We start from the raw sequence: 17,096 nt of genomic DNA on the forward strand, positions 1-17,096 counted from the left end.
AGTTGAGCTATGTACAGTAACAGAAATGTTGACCAAGGGTGCCCAAACTTTTGCATGCCACTGTATATACAAGCACATCATGTACATCATAGGACTATATAGGATTTGGAGTAGACCAAATCTGATGGTCATCTTGTCTCCAAGGTCAATGTAATCTCACAGCAAGTAACCGTTAATGGAATGGACACAGAAAATCCATCCAATCAAGTGTACAACTGAGAGGCTGTCACTAATCAAGGTCCTAGTGTGAAAGAAAGATGGCATCTGATGACTGACTATCTGTTTGAATGGAATAGGACACTTCTACACAGGAGAAAAAGAAAAGTGGAAACCAGGCAGACTGACTGCAGTAGGAAGGCCACTGGAATCATAGCCTCAACCCTGAAGGCTATAACCAACTAAGATTGAACTCTTATTTTGCTACCAACACTTGAAATGTAATGAATATTCTTGTCTAAACAAATGGTTGGTACCTTAGTGTGAACCTACCACAAATAATCAGTAACAGATAATTAAGTTGCTGTAGGGGATAATGTTAAGACCAGTGGGGGCGTACTACGAGCTTTGGCTGTGATGTGAAAGAGAATGAGAATGGCAACAGGATCCATAAGCGAGATGGAGTCATGGGTGCAAGCAATACACACAAGAGCTAACTGAGGGTGACCTACCTGGAGTTTCAAGGAGTAGAAATGTGAGCCGCCTCCAGATCTGCCCATTATGTGTTTTCTTCTCTTTGCTGCCTGGAATGATTAGGTTTGGAACAAGGAACAGAGATTGACACAGACCTCTCACTGAGCGAATTGCAGCTGCATCTATCACACCCATTTTCCTCAGAAAAATCACAAAAGGTTGGGTGTAATCACCTAGCTGGCTCTTTTATCCACTCACAGGCTAATGTTCTATGTGGGTTCAATCTACTCTCAGGTCATTCATTCTTATCTTTAGCACAGTGTTGAAAAACTGGTTGAGGTTGCGATACACAGTTGTTGCATTCAGTTGTTGCGGGGTAAAGATAGCCTTCTCAGTCCAAGAGGGTCCATTTCAAACTGAGACTACCTTTTATCCAGTTGATTGTTTATTATTTCAAATGCATCAAAGTGTAACATAAAGCACAGTGTTTCTGCCTGTCAATACAGTGATATTGTCACTGCTGATGCCTTTAAACAGGTACACACTTTGGTAAAACATCAAAGAGAAAAAAATCCACTTAGACCCCCAAACCTGCTGCTTGAAAGAAAAAACACTTTAAGCCTCAATTCCATTAGGTTTTCCATTTTGAATCATTATGTATCTCATTTTCTCTCTGCACCTAATTTGTCTCACGATTCATTGGTGAAAAGACATTTTTTATTAATCCCTATCTGATAAATTTATTGAAAAAAATAAATGCCTTGTACATTGTAATGGGCACATTTCCCTTTATGGAATCTGCATTACATCTCTTTATCACAGCAGGTATTTTGATGCAGTGACTTCAAAGCCATTAACAACACATTTCCATGTGAAGAAGCTGACAGTCAGACAAAAGGCTCTCTCTTTAGTCTCTACTGCCTTCCCATGCCGCTGACACTTGAACCTTGAGAGGTACTAATCAGATTTCTTAAGGGGCAGAAATAATGTGGTTTAAACAACATTCTCTCAGGCATGGATAGTAAAGTAGTGTTCTCACACAAACACTTCGACACAAACATGAAATACTCCAAAGGTTACAGAAAAATCCAATTGCGCTCTCGTGAAAAGAAGCACAGCTAAGCGATACAGTAACTGTCATGGCACAGAGAACAAGCACAATACGTCTACTTGATGGCCAGTGGATGTGATGAAAAATCACATCAAGGTGGCAATGAAAGGAAGACCATCTGTTACAGGACAACAAGCAGAACAGAGCAGTCTAAAGCTAACGGAGCAATTTGAAAACCTCAACCCTCCCATTAATCTGCAGATGACAAGATACTCTACATTGGTAAACACTCTGCAGTCCAGCATTTCCAGGAAACTGGCGACTGGTGTTAACTCTCTTTAGTGGTCCTTCTGAACTTCTTCTGTACTTTTTCCATGACTGAAACCAAGTTCACAAAAACAGTACAACTCTCTTGAACTCTCCTTCAAACAGTTATTGATTAGCATTAAAGCCACTGCCACCCCCTGAGGTATTTGTGTGTGTGTGTGATGCTGTTGTGTGCTGATTGATTCTCCAGTGCAGGTTTGGTTTATTTCAGTGAAGGCGCAGACAGTGGCCTTAATGTGGGCCAACCATTCGTGAGGCGAGGAAGAGGAGGAGCCCGGTGAGCACCTCCAGGATGAAGGAGAGCCAGGCCATGCCCAGAGACCAGCCGAAGGACGTGTACACGCGTGCCATTTGTTCCTCTCCCATGCGCCGCTCTGTCTCCTGCCACGCCTGCTGGGAGTAGCTGATGTACAGACACACGCCAGACAGCGTCAGCAGACCTTCAGACACACACACACACACACACACACACACACACACAGATGCGTACAGAACACATCCACACAAACCCACACACAAGTAGCAAATAGACACATCCATAAAAACACTCACACACACACATGCAGAGACAAGGATATTGTTAGCAAGAAATACGAAATACAAATGAAAAAGAAAAACAGGAAATATCTGTATATGGAGAAAAAGTGTGTATTCGCATTATGCATTTATGGATACAGAATTTTGCTGTGCTGTCATGACACTGTGCTCTCTTCACATTCCCACTACATTTGGCAAATAACCGTCACCAAAGTAGGCCACAGAGAATGTTCCTTAATCTACTAGTTGAGGGGATGTACACGATATATATATACATATATACAGTATATATAAGAACACACATGACGCATTCCCTTAAAGATACCTGTATAAAGGCATGCCGCTCTCAAGGACGTCAGTACAGCAGGTCAAAGACATTTATAGATTCACTTCTTTTATGGAATCCTTTTGACAGAAGGCCTTTGAAACCTTTCAACAGAAGGACCTTTTCAAAGCAGGTTAATAGGGTGGGAAAGTAATTTTCATCCGCAAAAGTGAACCTATTCTGTGCTTGCAGACCTTCATTGGTGTAGGTCAACTGACCCCCTTTAACTCACCCTGCCTACCATGCTCCTGTTATTCAATCTTAAGCTTGGACTGGAGGCTATGACACGGTGCTTACATGGCATGTGTCCTGGCGCCATAAGTCTCTCTGGCATTGCCGTTCCCCGGCCTGATTGTTGTTCGGAACTCTCGCAGCCTTTCCTACTTTGTCAGCGTCCTGGCCTGCGTGACTGTATTTCTTCTTTAACAGCTGTATGGATTAAAGCATCAATCTCTGCCTGCCATGCTCTGATCTGTCAGGTATGACTCCCCATTAAATACTTAACACTGGGAGTGCTTGCCATTGGCAAGGCAGAGGCAGTGGGGGAGGGGTGGGGGTTGGATCCCAAAAGGAGTCGTGCCGAACCGGATCTGTGACTATGACTGAATTGTGGTGCAGAGTACTCAGACACGCACGGAGGGGAGTGTGAGAATAAGACCCTGCTCAGTTATTGATTGATGAGGCACTGATTCAGCATTCAATCAGGTTCACACACTTGACTGTGTTTTTAAAGCTGGCCACTGCCAAATGGTGCTATTAGCTGAAAGCTATGGCTGTTCCATCTCATGACAGGTAATGGTTTGCTTGGCAAGATTATTTACATTCTACAGAATGTAGAATTCCTACTGCTAAGTCCATTATCAGAGTGCATCAATGAAGAAAGAAATTAGTCTTGATAGGCCTGCAAAGATGACTCAAAGAACAGAAATAATGTGAATGGTCTAGGAATCATTAGTTTGTCTTTTCATCTTTGTTTTTGAGCTCCTCTGCAGCTTTGCTTTGTTCACATTAGCCCCATTAGCCCTCTACCTTTGTGACTGCACATCCTGTTTAACAAAAGATCAAACTGATGTACATGGAAATAACACAGCAGGGTATAATTGTCTGATGTTTTTAAAGAATGCTACATGCCTGGCAATTTCAAATACATCAAAAGGTCATCAAAAGGTCATCGCACAGATATTTTTCTCTAGACACTCAAATTGTGATGGGTGACAAATTCAATCAATCAAATTACGTCAGGGCTTTAAAGCCTTTGATCGAGGCTCCTGCCTTCGATCTGTACTGCTAGAAGTTGATTGGCATGTTAAAATCCAGGGATCATACCTTTCCAGGATCAGCTGTACAAAGAGAGCTGTTCAAAGAGAGCCCATTTCTTGTGTTTTTTTTTTAACATATCAAAGTATGGATGCAGGCTCTGTGACGATTGTGAAGAATAGGGCCCACAACCCCAACCATTCACTGGTCTACTCATCCTCTATAAGCTCCAACATAATATGATGTAGCCGGTGATGTGATCGGAATAATGTTTTCGAAATTCATAATATTACTGCTGAGGAATCATCCAGTTAAACTGCAAAACAACTATGATTAGCTGATACAATCAGAGTAATTTTATCTTTATAACACACATGGGTGCACTGACATGAAGCAGACATATTAAATTCCAAGCTTCATTACATCCACATGTGGAATTCTGCTTAAATATTGACAAAATGAGAATGGGTTTGAACAGCCCCTTTAATGAAACCCTTAACATTTCAACAGCCATGGAGTATAAACAGGATGTGCCGGGTGAGGTAGACTCTGCACAGCGGTGAGAACTGGTGAAGATGGAGGAGATGAGGAGAGTGCTGCACTCCTCTGCCTAGAGGCTGACTAGTCATCAATAAACCCCTACTGGTTTTATTCAACTCCACGTGCAAAACGTGCAAAAAATACCAAAAAAAAAACAATTCATTTAATTCAGAGCAAAAAAAATACATCTACATCTGCTTTAGCAGAGAAAGACTTATACGCTGATAAATCTCTCCTCTATTCTGACATTGACAAATAAATGTCCTTGAGCTCTTTGTGGAAAAAGAATGGACAACATGAGGGTTCTGTGAAATGGAGGTCCGATTTTTGCTTTTGAAATTGAAGGGCTCTTAAGATGCATTGTGTCTAATACTCCAGGGCCTCCTTTGGCAATCAGTCGCCTCATACTAATGTTGTACTAGTGTACGTGACGTACACGTGGCACGCCTGCGATATAGTGCATACACAACTCCCACAGGATAATGAGCCAATCATTTGTGGCCTCTCTGGCTTTCACATTTGAGAGTGTGCATTCATGCCAAATACAAAGAACAAGAAAGAGGTGATACTAAGGTAATTTGAAGCATAAGCAGATAGTGGAAGAGGGGGGAGGCCACAGACCAAGAAAGAAGAATTCCTCACTTGATCCTATTTCACACTTCCCACATGCTCTTGATTAGCCTTGCGCTAAGTGCTAGGGAGCACTAATAGTTCAGTCAGCCATCAACACAAGGTAGGCTTTATGGACATCACATGGCCCGTGGCTCCGCTAAGGGACATATAATTAGCCCCAGAGCCATGGACTGTCTGTGTGCTCAAGGACACCAGATGTGCTTCTCAACATCAAAGCTGCACTCCCAACTGTATGAGGAATATGAGTGGGCTTTTTATAAGATATGCTCATACACAATTAAAGAACGAGAAAGTGACAAGATGTTTAGTGTCCATGACGAATGCAGCTGCAGATTTATGTCTGGGAATAGAAATGAGAAGAAATCAGGTGGGGGTGTCTAGATAGCTCAACACTGTCCATTCCGCATAGACATAAACAGACACTGTGCATGTACATTTAGAGCCTTGCTGGACAGTGCTTTATATATATTATTACGTGACAAAATAAGCATCTTCTGACTTGATTCTGAATGTCTATAATTTTTTTTCCAATTTGAGGATCCCTTTGTGAGTAAGGCATATTTGTCTGAGGAATATTTGCACATTTATCAACAATTTCTGTCTCTTTTTTATTCCACCGCTTTCTCTTTGTACCCCTCTTCTCACTCACTGACCAACAAATGGCTACGGGGGAGAAAAATAATAATACCTCTGCTGCTGCCCACCCCTCTTTTTAACGAATTACTAGATGGGGATGCAATATTGTTATTCCCAGAGGGCTTTGCTCTAACTTGTTCACAAATCAGCAGCAGGTTGTCGATGCTAAATCAACCTGACAAACATGGAGGAGAGGTACTTCTCGGGTGCCATTACTCAGCGGAATGCCTGGGGTTGCAGGTGGCTGCGATGTCTTTACATTACGACTAGAAAATGGCTTTTCCTCACACTCTCCATCAGAGACGGCCATAGTCCTGGAACCCTACAGGGTTATGATAGTGTGTGGAGAGCAAAACGCACGATCCTACGGCACAGAAAAATACACCCATGGTGTCAGGGATGGTACAGAGGGGGTTGTGTGTTGAGGCAAAAGTACCATAACCTTTATTGAAACAAAATCATTAGAATAACAACATTAATTAAACAGTTCTAACAGCGCAATGTTCGGAAAAGTCACCACATCACAGCATTTTTCCATGGTAAACCTAATAGCTTTCAGTTACTGTGGAAAATAAGTGTGCTAAGTGATGTCAGCGAGAGAGTGACTGTGGGATTCCAGGTCTTACTGCTAATGAGTATGTAGGATGCCGTGCCGAGGAGGAGAGAGGAGCTCCTAGCCAGGGAGCTGACCAGCCCACAGATCCCCCCAAACACCAGCATGACCAGGCTCAGAGGCAGCAGCACTGCGATCACCGTGTGCATGCCTGGAGACGGGGTGAGAGAGGCAAACCACAGATACGGGGTGAATTAGCAGGGTTGATTTTTCCCCCCAGATCATTAACAAAGGCAAACACAGGCATTACTAGAAGTCCTACACATACAAAATTGAATCTCATATATACACACACAAGATTCAATTCATAAAAAAACATGTATCAGCATGATTGCACCATATTATCTAGGTTGGTTACAAACTCCACTCACACCACTCCAAAGACACACCACTCCAGAATCTCTTCTGGGTGCTTTGTGAGGGAAACATAAATGATGCTACAATGCAGCTAGAGAATACTCACTGTACAGGTAATTCTCTAAGTCCGAGTAGGATCCTGTGTCTGCAGTGAATGAGTAGACAGTTTCCCCTGCAAGAAAGCAGCTTTTCATCACTACAGGTGAAATATTCTCCAGACATATATTATTATTTGTACACAATAGCAATAAAACCTATAATAAAAAAAGTATTCCTCATATGCACGGTCTGCCTGGGATACCCTTGGTAAATAACAGCAGTCTCATTCTCCAAGTGCAGGATATTTTTAAAGACACCACATTTCTGGCATCTGGTGAGTGATAACATATAGCATGTAGCCCATAACATTTGTAATGCCCACAGTAGAATATGCAATACAATATTCCATGTGTTAGATGAACATGTTGAATATGGAAGTTGTTATGTCCGTGTAGTTTGTAAAGCCTATTTAACACACATTTCTGAGACAACATGCTACAAAAATAGATCTTCGCAGCATCATTCCAGCAATGTGGTGTCTGTCTGGCCATGTGAAACACCATTTAGGCTGTATCCAGCCGAAGCCCCGAGCGCCTAATGGGAAAGCGGGCTCATCATAACACCATCCCAGTCCATGGCTTAAAGCCCCGTGCCAGTCTGGTGCCTCGGCCAAAACAGCATGCCAATTAGTGTGGCGACCGCAGTTCTATCCTAAGAGCCAGCCATTCATTCGCATGTAGCTTATTTTAAAGACAATAATACCCTGCGCAATATTAAGCATTTAAATAGTTCATTCAATTAGACATCTTTACCGCAAAACTACGAATGTGTTGAAATTGATAACTTGAAATTCCCTACAGCATATTCTACATATCTCACACACAGTAGCCTACCAGCAATTCTAACAATGTCACATTCCAACTCTATATCTCTGATCTCCACGGCCACACTCATACGCTATACACATTCTAATCACACACAAAAACTTCATATTTGGGCTAATGGGGCAATTACACCAACCTACACTTTCAAGCCTAAATCTTAGCAGCTTCTAACAAGTAAGTTTTGATGGAATCTTACCTTCATGGGTTCGCCAGAGTCCAGAGTGAGAGTCCTCTGTATAGTTGAATCTGTTATCATCAATTATGTACCAGTACTCAGTCCCTATAGCAAGCGCTAGAAAGCCGAAGCTTAAGATGCCAGCAAAACCAGCACTGACAACGACAGAGCCGTAGGTTATTTTCATTTTGGCGATTTTTAGACGGCCCAGATGAACAGATAAGCGAATGAGAGAAACTTCGTCCACGCATCAGCGACGATCGGTAAATGCGCGAGTCCCTTTCCGGAAGAGTTTGTAATTTGGTGATGGTTTAAATCGTTTTCTTAAGTCAACATGAACTGTTTGTCAAAAAGAATGTATGTTGCCGCAGCTATTTCTCATATTTATAAACCGCAGCTTTGTAAGGCGAGCCTGCCTGACTTTATCACGCGGTGCGTTACCTATCTCACACTGGAAGGGTACGAAGCTCCTCTCCCGCGCCAAGAGACACGCCAGTTTTCTGGATGGGCATGACGTTTGCATCAATTAGGCTACCGTGCTTTCGTTTACTTCGATGAAAGGACAAAATAAATACAAGGGACAACTGGTCGGGACCAAAACAGAGGACCACCGAAGATATCAATGGGTTACTTAACCCTCCTATTATGTTTGGGGTCAATTTGACCCCATTCAATGTTTAACGTCTCTAAATAAATGTTTGACATCATTTTTTTTGCTTCATATTTAATTACTTTTTCTAATGTAATAGGGACAACTGCATAAACATAAAATTAACATGATAATCTGTTTTCAATGTCCTGTACACATGCTGTACGCATCGGTGTTGTTTTGGGGTCAATTTGACCCCAGGCTGTTTTAGCTCTATAAACCATATAAGAAATATCAACATTTTACACATATTTGTTTTTGTTGTTTTGGATGATATTGAGGTCACTATAACATGCCATTTTAAAATCTTCAAAAAGCTTAAGGGCCCTAACCTAACATATTCATAACTGTAGTAGTGCGAGAAACACTTATGTTTCCCCCTACCCCATGTCATGTGAACTATCATTCTTGCAAGAACTTTGATATTTCCCACGCTGTGGGGGAGGGGAAAACTTAATTATCGCGAGAACTTTGATATTTCCCACGCTGTGGGGGAGGGGAAAACATAGGTGAGGAGCAAACATATAAAAGCTTGCACAGCAGCCTTCTAAACCATTTCTCTTGGTGCTGTGTGCTCTCTCTTTCTGCTCTCTCTCAACTGAAAATGAATTCCAAGGAAAGGTTTTCTGTCAATGAGGTCTTGTCACATCTCTTTGACCATGAAAGTGACATAGAGGAGAATGTGTCTGAGCCAGAGGATGGTGTTGAGGAGGACCCTGATTATGAAGTATCCTCCTCTGATGAGAATGAGACTCTCAGTGTTGACCCTCCTGTTGTCTCTCAACCACCAGCAAACACACTACCTTCCAAAAATGGAAAGGTGTTATGGTCCGTCTCCCCACTTGAGCAACAGGGTAGACTTCATCATCATCATCATTGTTTATTCAGGGAGAAATTGACTGAGCACAGGGCTCTTTTGCAGCAATGCCCTGATTGAGGCTACATAGTATAGAAGAACAATACATAAACAAACCATAACAAAACGAAACAGACAAAATACATTAAAAAAAAACCACATTAAACAACTCAGAAATTAAGTATAAAAAATAAATAAATAAAATAACATAAAGTAAAAAAAAATTAAATCAGAGAATCATTTAAAACAACAGCATTGAGGCACATCCTTATTATCTAAAAGGCTCTTAAATTGGTTGACAGACAAATACTTGGTTAATTTCAACTCCACTTGAATAGTGTTCCATTTATGGGAAGCAAAGAACTTAAAAGCTATTTTACCTATATTAGTTTTTGTAAGGGGGATTTCAAGGGAGATGAGGCTCTGTGACCGTGTATTATGACAGATGGATTTTAATTTTAAAAGTGACATGAGATAATTAGGCAGTTTTCCCACTAAGGCTTTATAAACAAATAAAAGACAGTGTTTTTCCCTCCTGTCTGCTAGAGGGGACCAACCAACATTTTTGTATAAGTTACAGTGGTGGGTCCTGAAAGCGTCTCCTGTAACAAAGCGAATAGCACTATGGTAAACAGAGTCCAGGAGTTTTAAGGTAGAGGGTGCAGCATACATGTAAACAATGTCACCATAGTCAAGAACTGACAAAATTGTTGATTGCACTATTTCCATTCGGTTTTCAAAAGTAAAACAAGATCTTATTCTATAAAGAGCACCCAGTTTAATTTTAACCTTCTTAGCTAGGTCAAGAACATGTGATTTAAATGACAGCCTATCATCTAGCCAGATACCTAGGTATTTATAGCTAGGAACTTGCTCAATATTAGTCCCAGAACGGGTGCATATCCTATGGGTGGAGGGGACATTATTTCTACCATTGGAGAAAATCATGAATTTAGTCTTAGACTCATTCAGCTGCTCAGTGACTTAGTTCAGCTGACTTAGTGCTGCTAATGTAATCAAAATGGTTCCAGGCCCCACCAGATACGCTGTCAGCTATGTACAAGACATACAATCAGCATTTGAGCTCTTCATGACACCATCAATTGAGAAGACTATACTTCAGATGACAAATTTAGAGGGGAGGCGCGTGTATGGGGACGAGTGGAAAGACTATGATGTTACTCACCTGCAAGCCTACATTGGGTTGCTCATTTTGGCAGGAGTTTACAAGTCTAAAGGCGAAGCAACAGCAAGCCTTTGGGCTGCTGACACTGGAAGGGCAATATTTCCAGCCACCATGTCTCTATGCAAATTCCATGTTTTCTCCCGTGTCATACGCTTTGATGACAGAGAAAACAAGGCAGGGCCGACGACAGCGTGACAAACTTGCAGCAATACGGGATGTATGGGACAAGTGGGTTCAGCAATTACCCCTTCTTTACAATCCAGGCCCCTACGTGACTGTGGATGAATGTCTGGTTGCATTTCGTGGGCGCTGTCCCTTCAGACAATACATTCCAAGCAAACCGGCCAAATACGGTATCAAAATATGGGCAGCATGTGATGCACAGTCCAGCTATGCCTGGAATATGCAGGTGTACACTGGTAAATCCCCTGGGGAAGCACCTGAAAAAAATCAGGGCATGAGGGTGGTACTTGACATGGCTAAAGGACTGAATGGTCATAACATTACATGTGATAATTTCTTTACATCGTGTGTCCTGGGTGAAGAACTGCTGAAAAGGTCAGTTACCATGTTGGGGACAGTGAGAAAAAACAAGCCGGAGCTACCCTCTGAGCTGCTTGTGATGAAGAACAGGAAGATAACATCTTCAATGTTTGCCTTCACTGACAGAGCCACTGTCGTCTCCTACTGCCCCAAGAAAGGGAAAAATGTCCTGCTGATGAGCACCATGCATAAAGATGCTGTCCTGAGCACCAGAGAAGACAGAAAACCACAAAAGGTCTTGGACTACAACAAGACAAAGAGAGGGGTTGATAACCTGGACAAGGTCACAGCATCATACAGCTGCCGACGCATGACTGCCTGTTGGCCCCTTGTCATTTTCTTCAACATCATTGATGTGAGCGCCTACAATGCCTTTGTAATATGGAGTGAAATAAACAAGGACTGGAACAGCAGAACACTGAGTCGAAGGAGGATTTTCCTGGAGCAGCTGGGTTACGCATTGGTGAAACCTCAGATCGAGAGAAGACGGTGCCTTCCAAGAGCTTCAACAGCTGCTGCAACTGTTGTGAAGGACATTGAAACAGAGACAGACACCCCAACTCCTCCAGTGGATCAAACTGCAGGCAGGAAACGTGGCAGGTGCCAGGTCTGTCCCAACAGAAATGACTCCAAGACCATCAACACCTGTGTGAAATGCAAGAAATACGTCTGCAAGGAACATGCATGCACTCTCTGCACATCATGTGTACAGTAGTGCAGACAAAAGGTTGGAATGTACCTTCTGGTGGCCTGAAGGAAAAATAATATGCTGTTCATATTCTGTCTGTTCGGATTCTGTCAAACTCACTTTAGTGACTATGTAAATTCGTTGTTTACCACCTCACACATACATATTTGCATGCATATCACTTAGAGTAGCATAGAACAATGCTCAAATATACTTTTTTTATAGGTTTTTTGTGAATAAATAACTTATGTGTTCCTTTCTGATGATGTTTATGTTGTGTTTTACGAATAAAATCCTTCTAAAGTTTTGAATTTGTGTGTTTTTCCTGGGATCAAATTGACCCCGAAATTAATACATGTTACTATTATTGATAACAGAAATAGTTTTTCATTCCAAATGTTATAGATAGCAACACTATGTACTTAGAAATAATATGAAGCCATAAAAACACCAGAAGGATATCTCTTTCCAATTTTAGGTCAATCATTGAGATTTTATGGTGATCTGCATATTTCTCCATAGACACGTAATACAGACGTGGACAAAATTGTCGGTACCCTTCCGTTAAAGGACGAAAAAGCCACAATGGTCACTGAAATAACTTGAAACTGACAAAAGTAATAATAAATACAAATTTACTGAAAATGAACTAATGAAAATCAGACATTGCTTTTGAATTGTGGTTCAACAGAATAATTGAAAAAAAAAAAACTAATTAAACTGGCCTGGACAAAAATTATGGTACCCCTAGAAAAGATTGAACATAATTTGACCATAGGGACATGTTAAACTAATGTGTGTCCTCTAATAAGTATTACAGGTGTCTTCAAACTTGTAATCAGTCAGGCTGCCTATTTAAAGGGTGAAAAGTAGTCACTGTGGTGTTTGGTATCATGGTGTGTACCACACTGAACATGGACCACAGAAAGCTAAGGACAGAGTTGTCTCTGGAGATTAGAAAGAAAATTATAGACAAGCATGTTAAAGGTAAAGGCTATAAGAACATCTCCAAGCAGCTTGATATTCCTGTGACTACAGTTGCACATATTATTCAGAAGTTTAAGGTCCAGGGGACTGTAGCCAACCTCCCTGGACGTGGCCTCAAGAAAATTGATGACAAATTGAAGAGACGGATAATACGAATGGTAACCAAAGAGCCCAGAACAACTTCCAACAAGATTAGAGGTGAACACCAAGGTCAAGGTACATCAGTGTCAGATCGCACCATCAGTCGCTGTTTGAGCCAAAGTCGACCAAGGAGGACACCACTGTTGAAAGCAAATCATATAAAAGCGAAACTGGAATTTGCCAAAATGCATATTGACAAGCCACAGGGCTTCTGTGAGAATGTCCTTTGGGCAGATGAGACAAAACTGGAGCTTTTTGGCAAGTCACATCAGCTCTATGTTCAGAGACGCAAAAATGAAGCATACAAAGAAAAGAACACTGTACCTACTGTGAAACATGGAAGAGGCTCGGTTATGTTCTGGGGCTGCTTTGCTGCATCTGGCACAGGGTGTTTTGAATATGTGCAGGGTACAATGAAATCTCAAGACTATCAAGGCATTCTGGAGCAAAATGTGCTGCCCAGTGTCAGAACGCTTGGTCTCAGTCACAGGTCATGGGTCCTCCAACAGGATAATGACCCAAAACACACAGCTAAAACGCCCAAGAATGGCTAAGAGAAAAACATTGGCCCACTCTGAAGTGGCCTTCTATGAGCCCTGATCTAAATCCTATTGAACATCTGTGGAAGGAGCTGAAACATGCAGTCTGGAGAAGGCACCCTTCAAACCTGAGACAGCTGGAGCAGTTTGCTCACAAGGAGTGGGCCAAAATACCTGTTGACAGGTGCAAAAGTCTCATTGAGAGTTACAGAAATCGATTGATTGCAGTGATTGCCTCAAAAGGTTGTGCAACAAAATATTAAGTTAAGGGTACCATCATTTTTGTCCAGGCCAGTTTCCTTAGTTTATTTTTTTATTATTATTCTGTTGAACCACAATTCAAAAGCAATGTCTGATTTTCATTTGTTAATTTTCAGTACATTTTTATTTATTAGTACTTTTGTCAGTTTCAAGTTATTTCAGTGACAATTGTGGGGTTTTCTGTCTTTAAATGAAGGGTACCAACAATTTTGTCCACGTCTGTATGTATTCTGGATGTATAAGGGGGATGGGTGGGGGCATTGTTTAATTTATAAGGGCTATTTAGGTAGTCAACAAACAAACCTAAAGTACCTGACACATAAACTTGGGTAAAAAAAGATTATTATAATAATTCTTTGGGAGTTTAAATTGCTGGGTCAAATTGACCCCAAGCATAATAGATGTGAGTAAAATTTGAACATAATAGGAGGGTAAAAAAAAACAAAAAACACTGTATAAACCACACCTGGGAATACTATAAAGCTGAAAGGCTTTATTAAAAATAAAATATGAGTGTGCATAATAAGAAAGCAAGAGAGCTCTGAATTTACACATATACAAATTAAATTTAAACCCCATGAAATTTAGAGCAATAAAAAGATAATTGCCAAACGCAATGGCCAAGCATGTCCAAGGTGATAAATATCAATATGTTCCCACTCTAAACACTTGGGACTCATGCAAAACAAATGTTGACCAGCTTCTGAAGACATAATACAGCCCTGACTTTTTCTCCAGCAACTGCACCGACATCTGAGTGTGAGGAATGTGAAGTCCAGCGCACAAGAGTGTGTTCACAGGCACAGGGAACACCTCTGGTTAATCCTCTCCCATGGAGGTCTTGATAATCTGGCCTCTTCTGACCGTTACTGCCTCTTGAAATTTATCGATGCCTTGATTGCACGTCTTCCTCTGGAGAGTGAAAAAAAGAACATGGTTACACAAGCACGGCCAAGACCAGGAATCCTTGTAAATGCACCTAACAAACGCAAGTAAAATCACCAACATGCTTAAAAGGGGTCACTATATTAACCAACCTTACAGAGATTAATGTAAGATTAAAGGTTGTCTGTCTAATTCATTTAGCTTAATTTATTGTTGTGTTCCATCAGATTACAAACGGAATGTTCAGTTGGATTTATACTACCACTACTTACAATCTGGAACTTCTGTCTCTCCTTCTGGAGCTTGAGGAATTCCTCCACTGTCAATTCCTCCACAGGCTTTTTCAGAGCAACAAAGTCACAGTGAGGAGAGTGGGCCTTGTGCTCTTTCCTGATCAAGAGTGGGGTAAGAAATACATTTGAGCTCATGGAGATGCTTTGGCGTAAACACACACACACTGTAACTCAACTGCAACTGTAGGCTAATAAAAAGCCAAAAATAAAATGAACAAGTTCTTCTGTGTAGTAAGTTGAGAACGTATTTTAAAGGTACAGTGTGTAGTTTTGAGTGACATCTAGTGGTGAGGTTACTGAAGGGCAACCAACTGTTTTGTTTAACCCGTTCTGGGCTACTGTAGAAACATGGTAGCTCAACATGGTGGACTCCGTAGAAGAGGACCCACATACTAGTATGTAGATATGAAGGGCTCATTCTAAGCTAATGAAAACATAATTATGAATACTGTATTCCATTTCTACTAATAGATGCCACTAGTGTGTCCTGGTCGCCTCCATATATATAACACATGTGTGTTGCTGTGAGTTGTTCGTGCAATAAAAACTGACTGCAGTCAGCCTTGTTTGTTTGTTTGTTAAAAAAACACACTGTGCCTTCAAAACAGAGCATGTCAGCCGGGTACATTGACATTTATGTAAAAACCTAGATCATTAAAAACATTGTTTCATAAATGTCAAGTGATCATACCAGTAACAAGATAACACTCTTTTATTAGAATAGTCCTTTACTAGTGAGGGATACTTAAATGGATGGACTGAATGAGAGACCATGAAAAACAAGTCCAGAAAAAGTCCCAAAATCTTGACATTTCACTCCGTGTTCAGAAGGCAACAGATAGAAGCCTGCTAAAGCAGTAAGCCTAAACAAGGACGGCACCACTCACATAGGGTCATCTTCAGGCTCCCATCCCTCCAGTTCTTTGAGACAGAAGAAGCACTGTGCAACGTCCGGACTATTTCCAGAAGGTGTGTGAACGAATCCTGCTCTGGCCATCTGTTGAACAATGAAAGAATACATTATTGTCATTGTAAATTATAGAGGGTCAACCAGGACAATGTTTTGAATAGTACGCAAACTACCCATAGCTGGCTAGCTAGCTAGGATAACTTTTTATGTTTAAATAAGCAGTGTTGCCAACTTCCTAGAAAAACAACACAATATTTAACTCAACATTACGTCTGCGTCGACGACCGTAGCAAACACCACGCGTTTCAACACATAAAAAATAAGCTTAACGTTGCTCTGTCAACTCTAGGTAGCAGGTAACTTTTTTCCCCCACGCGAGCAAGGTATTTTGGTACACTCACGTTTTCAGGGGTACAACTACAATCCTCTTCGAAAGGCCAGCCATTAAATGTTTGAAGTCTGGTTTCGTAGCTGTAGAGTTTAGTGATCTCCCCGGTCATAAAATCCATAGTATATATTTTAAATAGAATATAATACCGTGTAACCTTAAAACAATGTTATCTAATATGGAACCTGTTTTGAACTGCTAACGTTACCCACAGCTTAAACATTTCACTTCCGGATTTTTTGATTTTCGAGCGGATGTTTTCATTGGTGGTGACGCCACGTATACGTCAACAGATAACTTAACTTTGGAGTTCTATATGAAATGGACTTGTATTGCAGTAAACCTGGATTTCAAACGTCAAACTTATAACTAATACCAGTTATCATTTCACATAAACGACACGTCTGAATGTAAAGGCTCCTTTGCCAAAACTTCTACGTCTTTAGCTCAGGAAACTAGCCCAGTGACAGACAATAGTATTAAATACGAACTCTGCCATGAGAACACAGGGGATTTATTACAGTGCCCTGCAAAATAAATAAAGAACAGACTGGAGCAGGCTATAAATATGTGGCAGATAATTTGCTCAAGTTTCACAACTTTGGTGCACTGCCATCCCCACTGGACATATGCAGGCGAATGATCTATGCTGGGCCACCATAAAGCATTTATAGAAAACGTATTTATTATGTATTATGTAGTCTTCGGTATATAAATAAATACACAATATCTGTATTTATTAACAAATTAACATTATTATGTATGT

General features: G+C 41.0%; 2 protein-coding genes and 1 pseudogene across 2 annotated transcripts; 1 reads left to right on the top strand and 2 right to left on the bottom strand.

Moving 5' to 3' along the window:
* Window positions 1-1,062: 1,062 nt before the first annotated feature.
* Window positions 1,063-8,496, bottom strand: tmem235b (transmembrane protein 235b). The gene is made up of 4 exons (XM_012837090.3): window positions 8,026-8,496; window positions 7,013-7,078; window positions 6,563-6,700; window positions 1,063-2,448 (listed from the first exon to the last, which is right to left on the bottom strand). Exons 1-4 carry the CDS (start codon window positions 8,189-8,191, stop codon window positions 2,240-2,242), a joined length of 579 nt encoding a protein of 192 aa, XP_012692544.1. The 5' UTR covers window positions 8,192-8,496; the 3' UTR covers window positions 1,063-2,239.
* Window positions 8,497-9,245: 749 nt separating this feature from the next.
* LOC105908559 lies at window positions 9,246-11,953 on the top strand (annotated as a pseudogene).
* A 2,309-nt stretch (window positions 11,954-14,262) lies between these two features.
* birc5a (baculoviral IAP repeat containing 5a) lies at window positions 14,263-16,562 on the bottom strand. The gene is made up of 4 exons (XM_012837115.3): window positions 16,344-16,562; window positions 15,920-16,029; window positions 15,012-15,129; window positions 14,263-14,766 (listed from the first exon to the last, which is right to left on the bottom strand). Exons 1-4 carry the CDS (start codon window positions 16,449-16,451, stop codon window positions 14,674-14,676), a joined length of 429 nt encoding a protein of 142 aa, XP_012692569.2. The 5' UTR covers window positions 16,452-16,562; the 3' UTR covers window positions 14,263-14,673.
* Window positions 16,563-17,096: the final 534 nt, after the last annotated feature.

This window comes from Clupea harengus, chromosome 23 (genome assembly GCF_900700415.2).
Source record: "Clupea harengus chromosome 23, Ch_v2.0.2, whole genome shotgun sequence".
In the NCBI taxonomy this organism is placed as follows: domain Eukaryota; kingdom Metazoa; phylum Chordata; class Actinopteri; order Clupeiformes; family Clupeidae; genus Clupea; species Clupea harengus.

Coding starts and splice junctions, on each gene's coding strand:
- tmem235b (XM_012837090.3), bottom strand. CDS start 8,191: ATGAAAATAACCTACGGCTCTGTCGTTGTCAGTGCTGGTTTTGCTGGC. Junction 6,701..7,012: donor CTTAGAGAATTACCTGTACA/GTGAGTATTCTC, acceptor CCCCGTCTCCAG/GCATGCACACGGTGATCGCA. Junction 2,449..6,562: donor ATCCTACATACTCATTAGCA/GTAAGACCTGGA, acceptor GTGTGTCTGAAG/GTCTGCTGACGCTGTCTGGC.
- birc5a (XM_012837115.3), bottom strand. CDS start 16,451: ATGGATTTTATGACCGGGGAGATCACTAAACTCTACAGCTACGAAACC. Junction 15,130..15,919: donor GAGCCTGAAGATGACCCTAT/GTGAGTGGTGCC, acceptor ACTCTTGATCAG/GAAAGAGCACAAGGCCCACT. Junction 14,767..15,011: donor AGAGACAGAAGTTCCAGATT/GTAAGTAGTGGT, acceptor TTCACTCTCCAG/AGGAAGACGTGCAATCAAGG.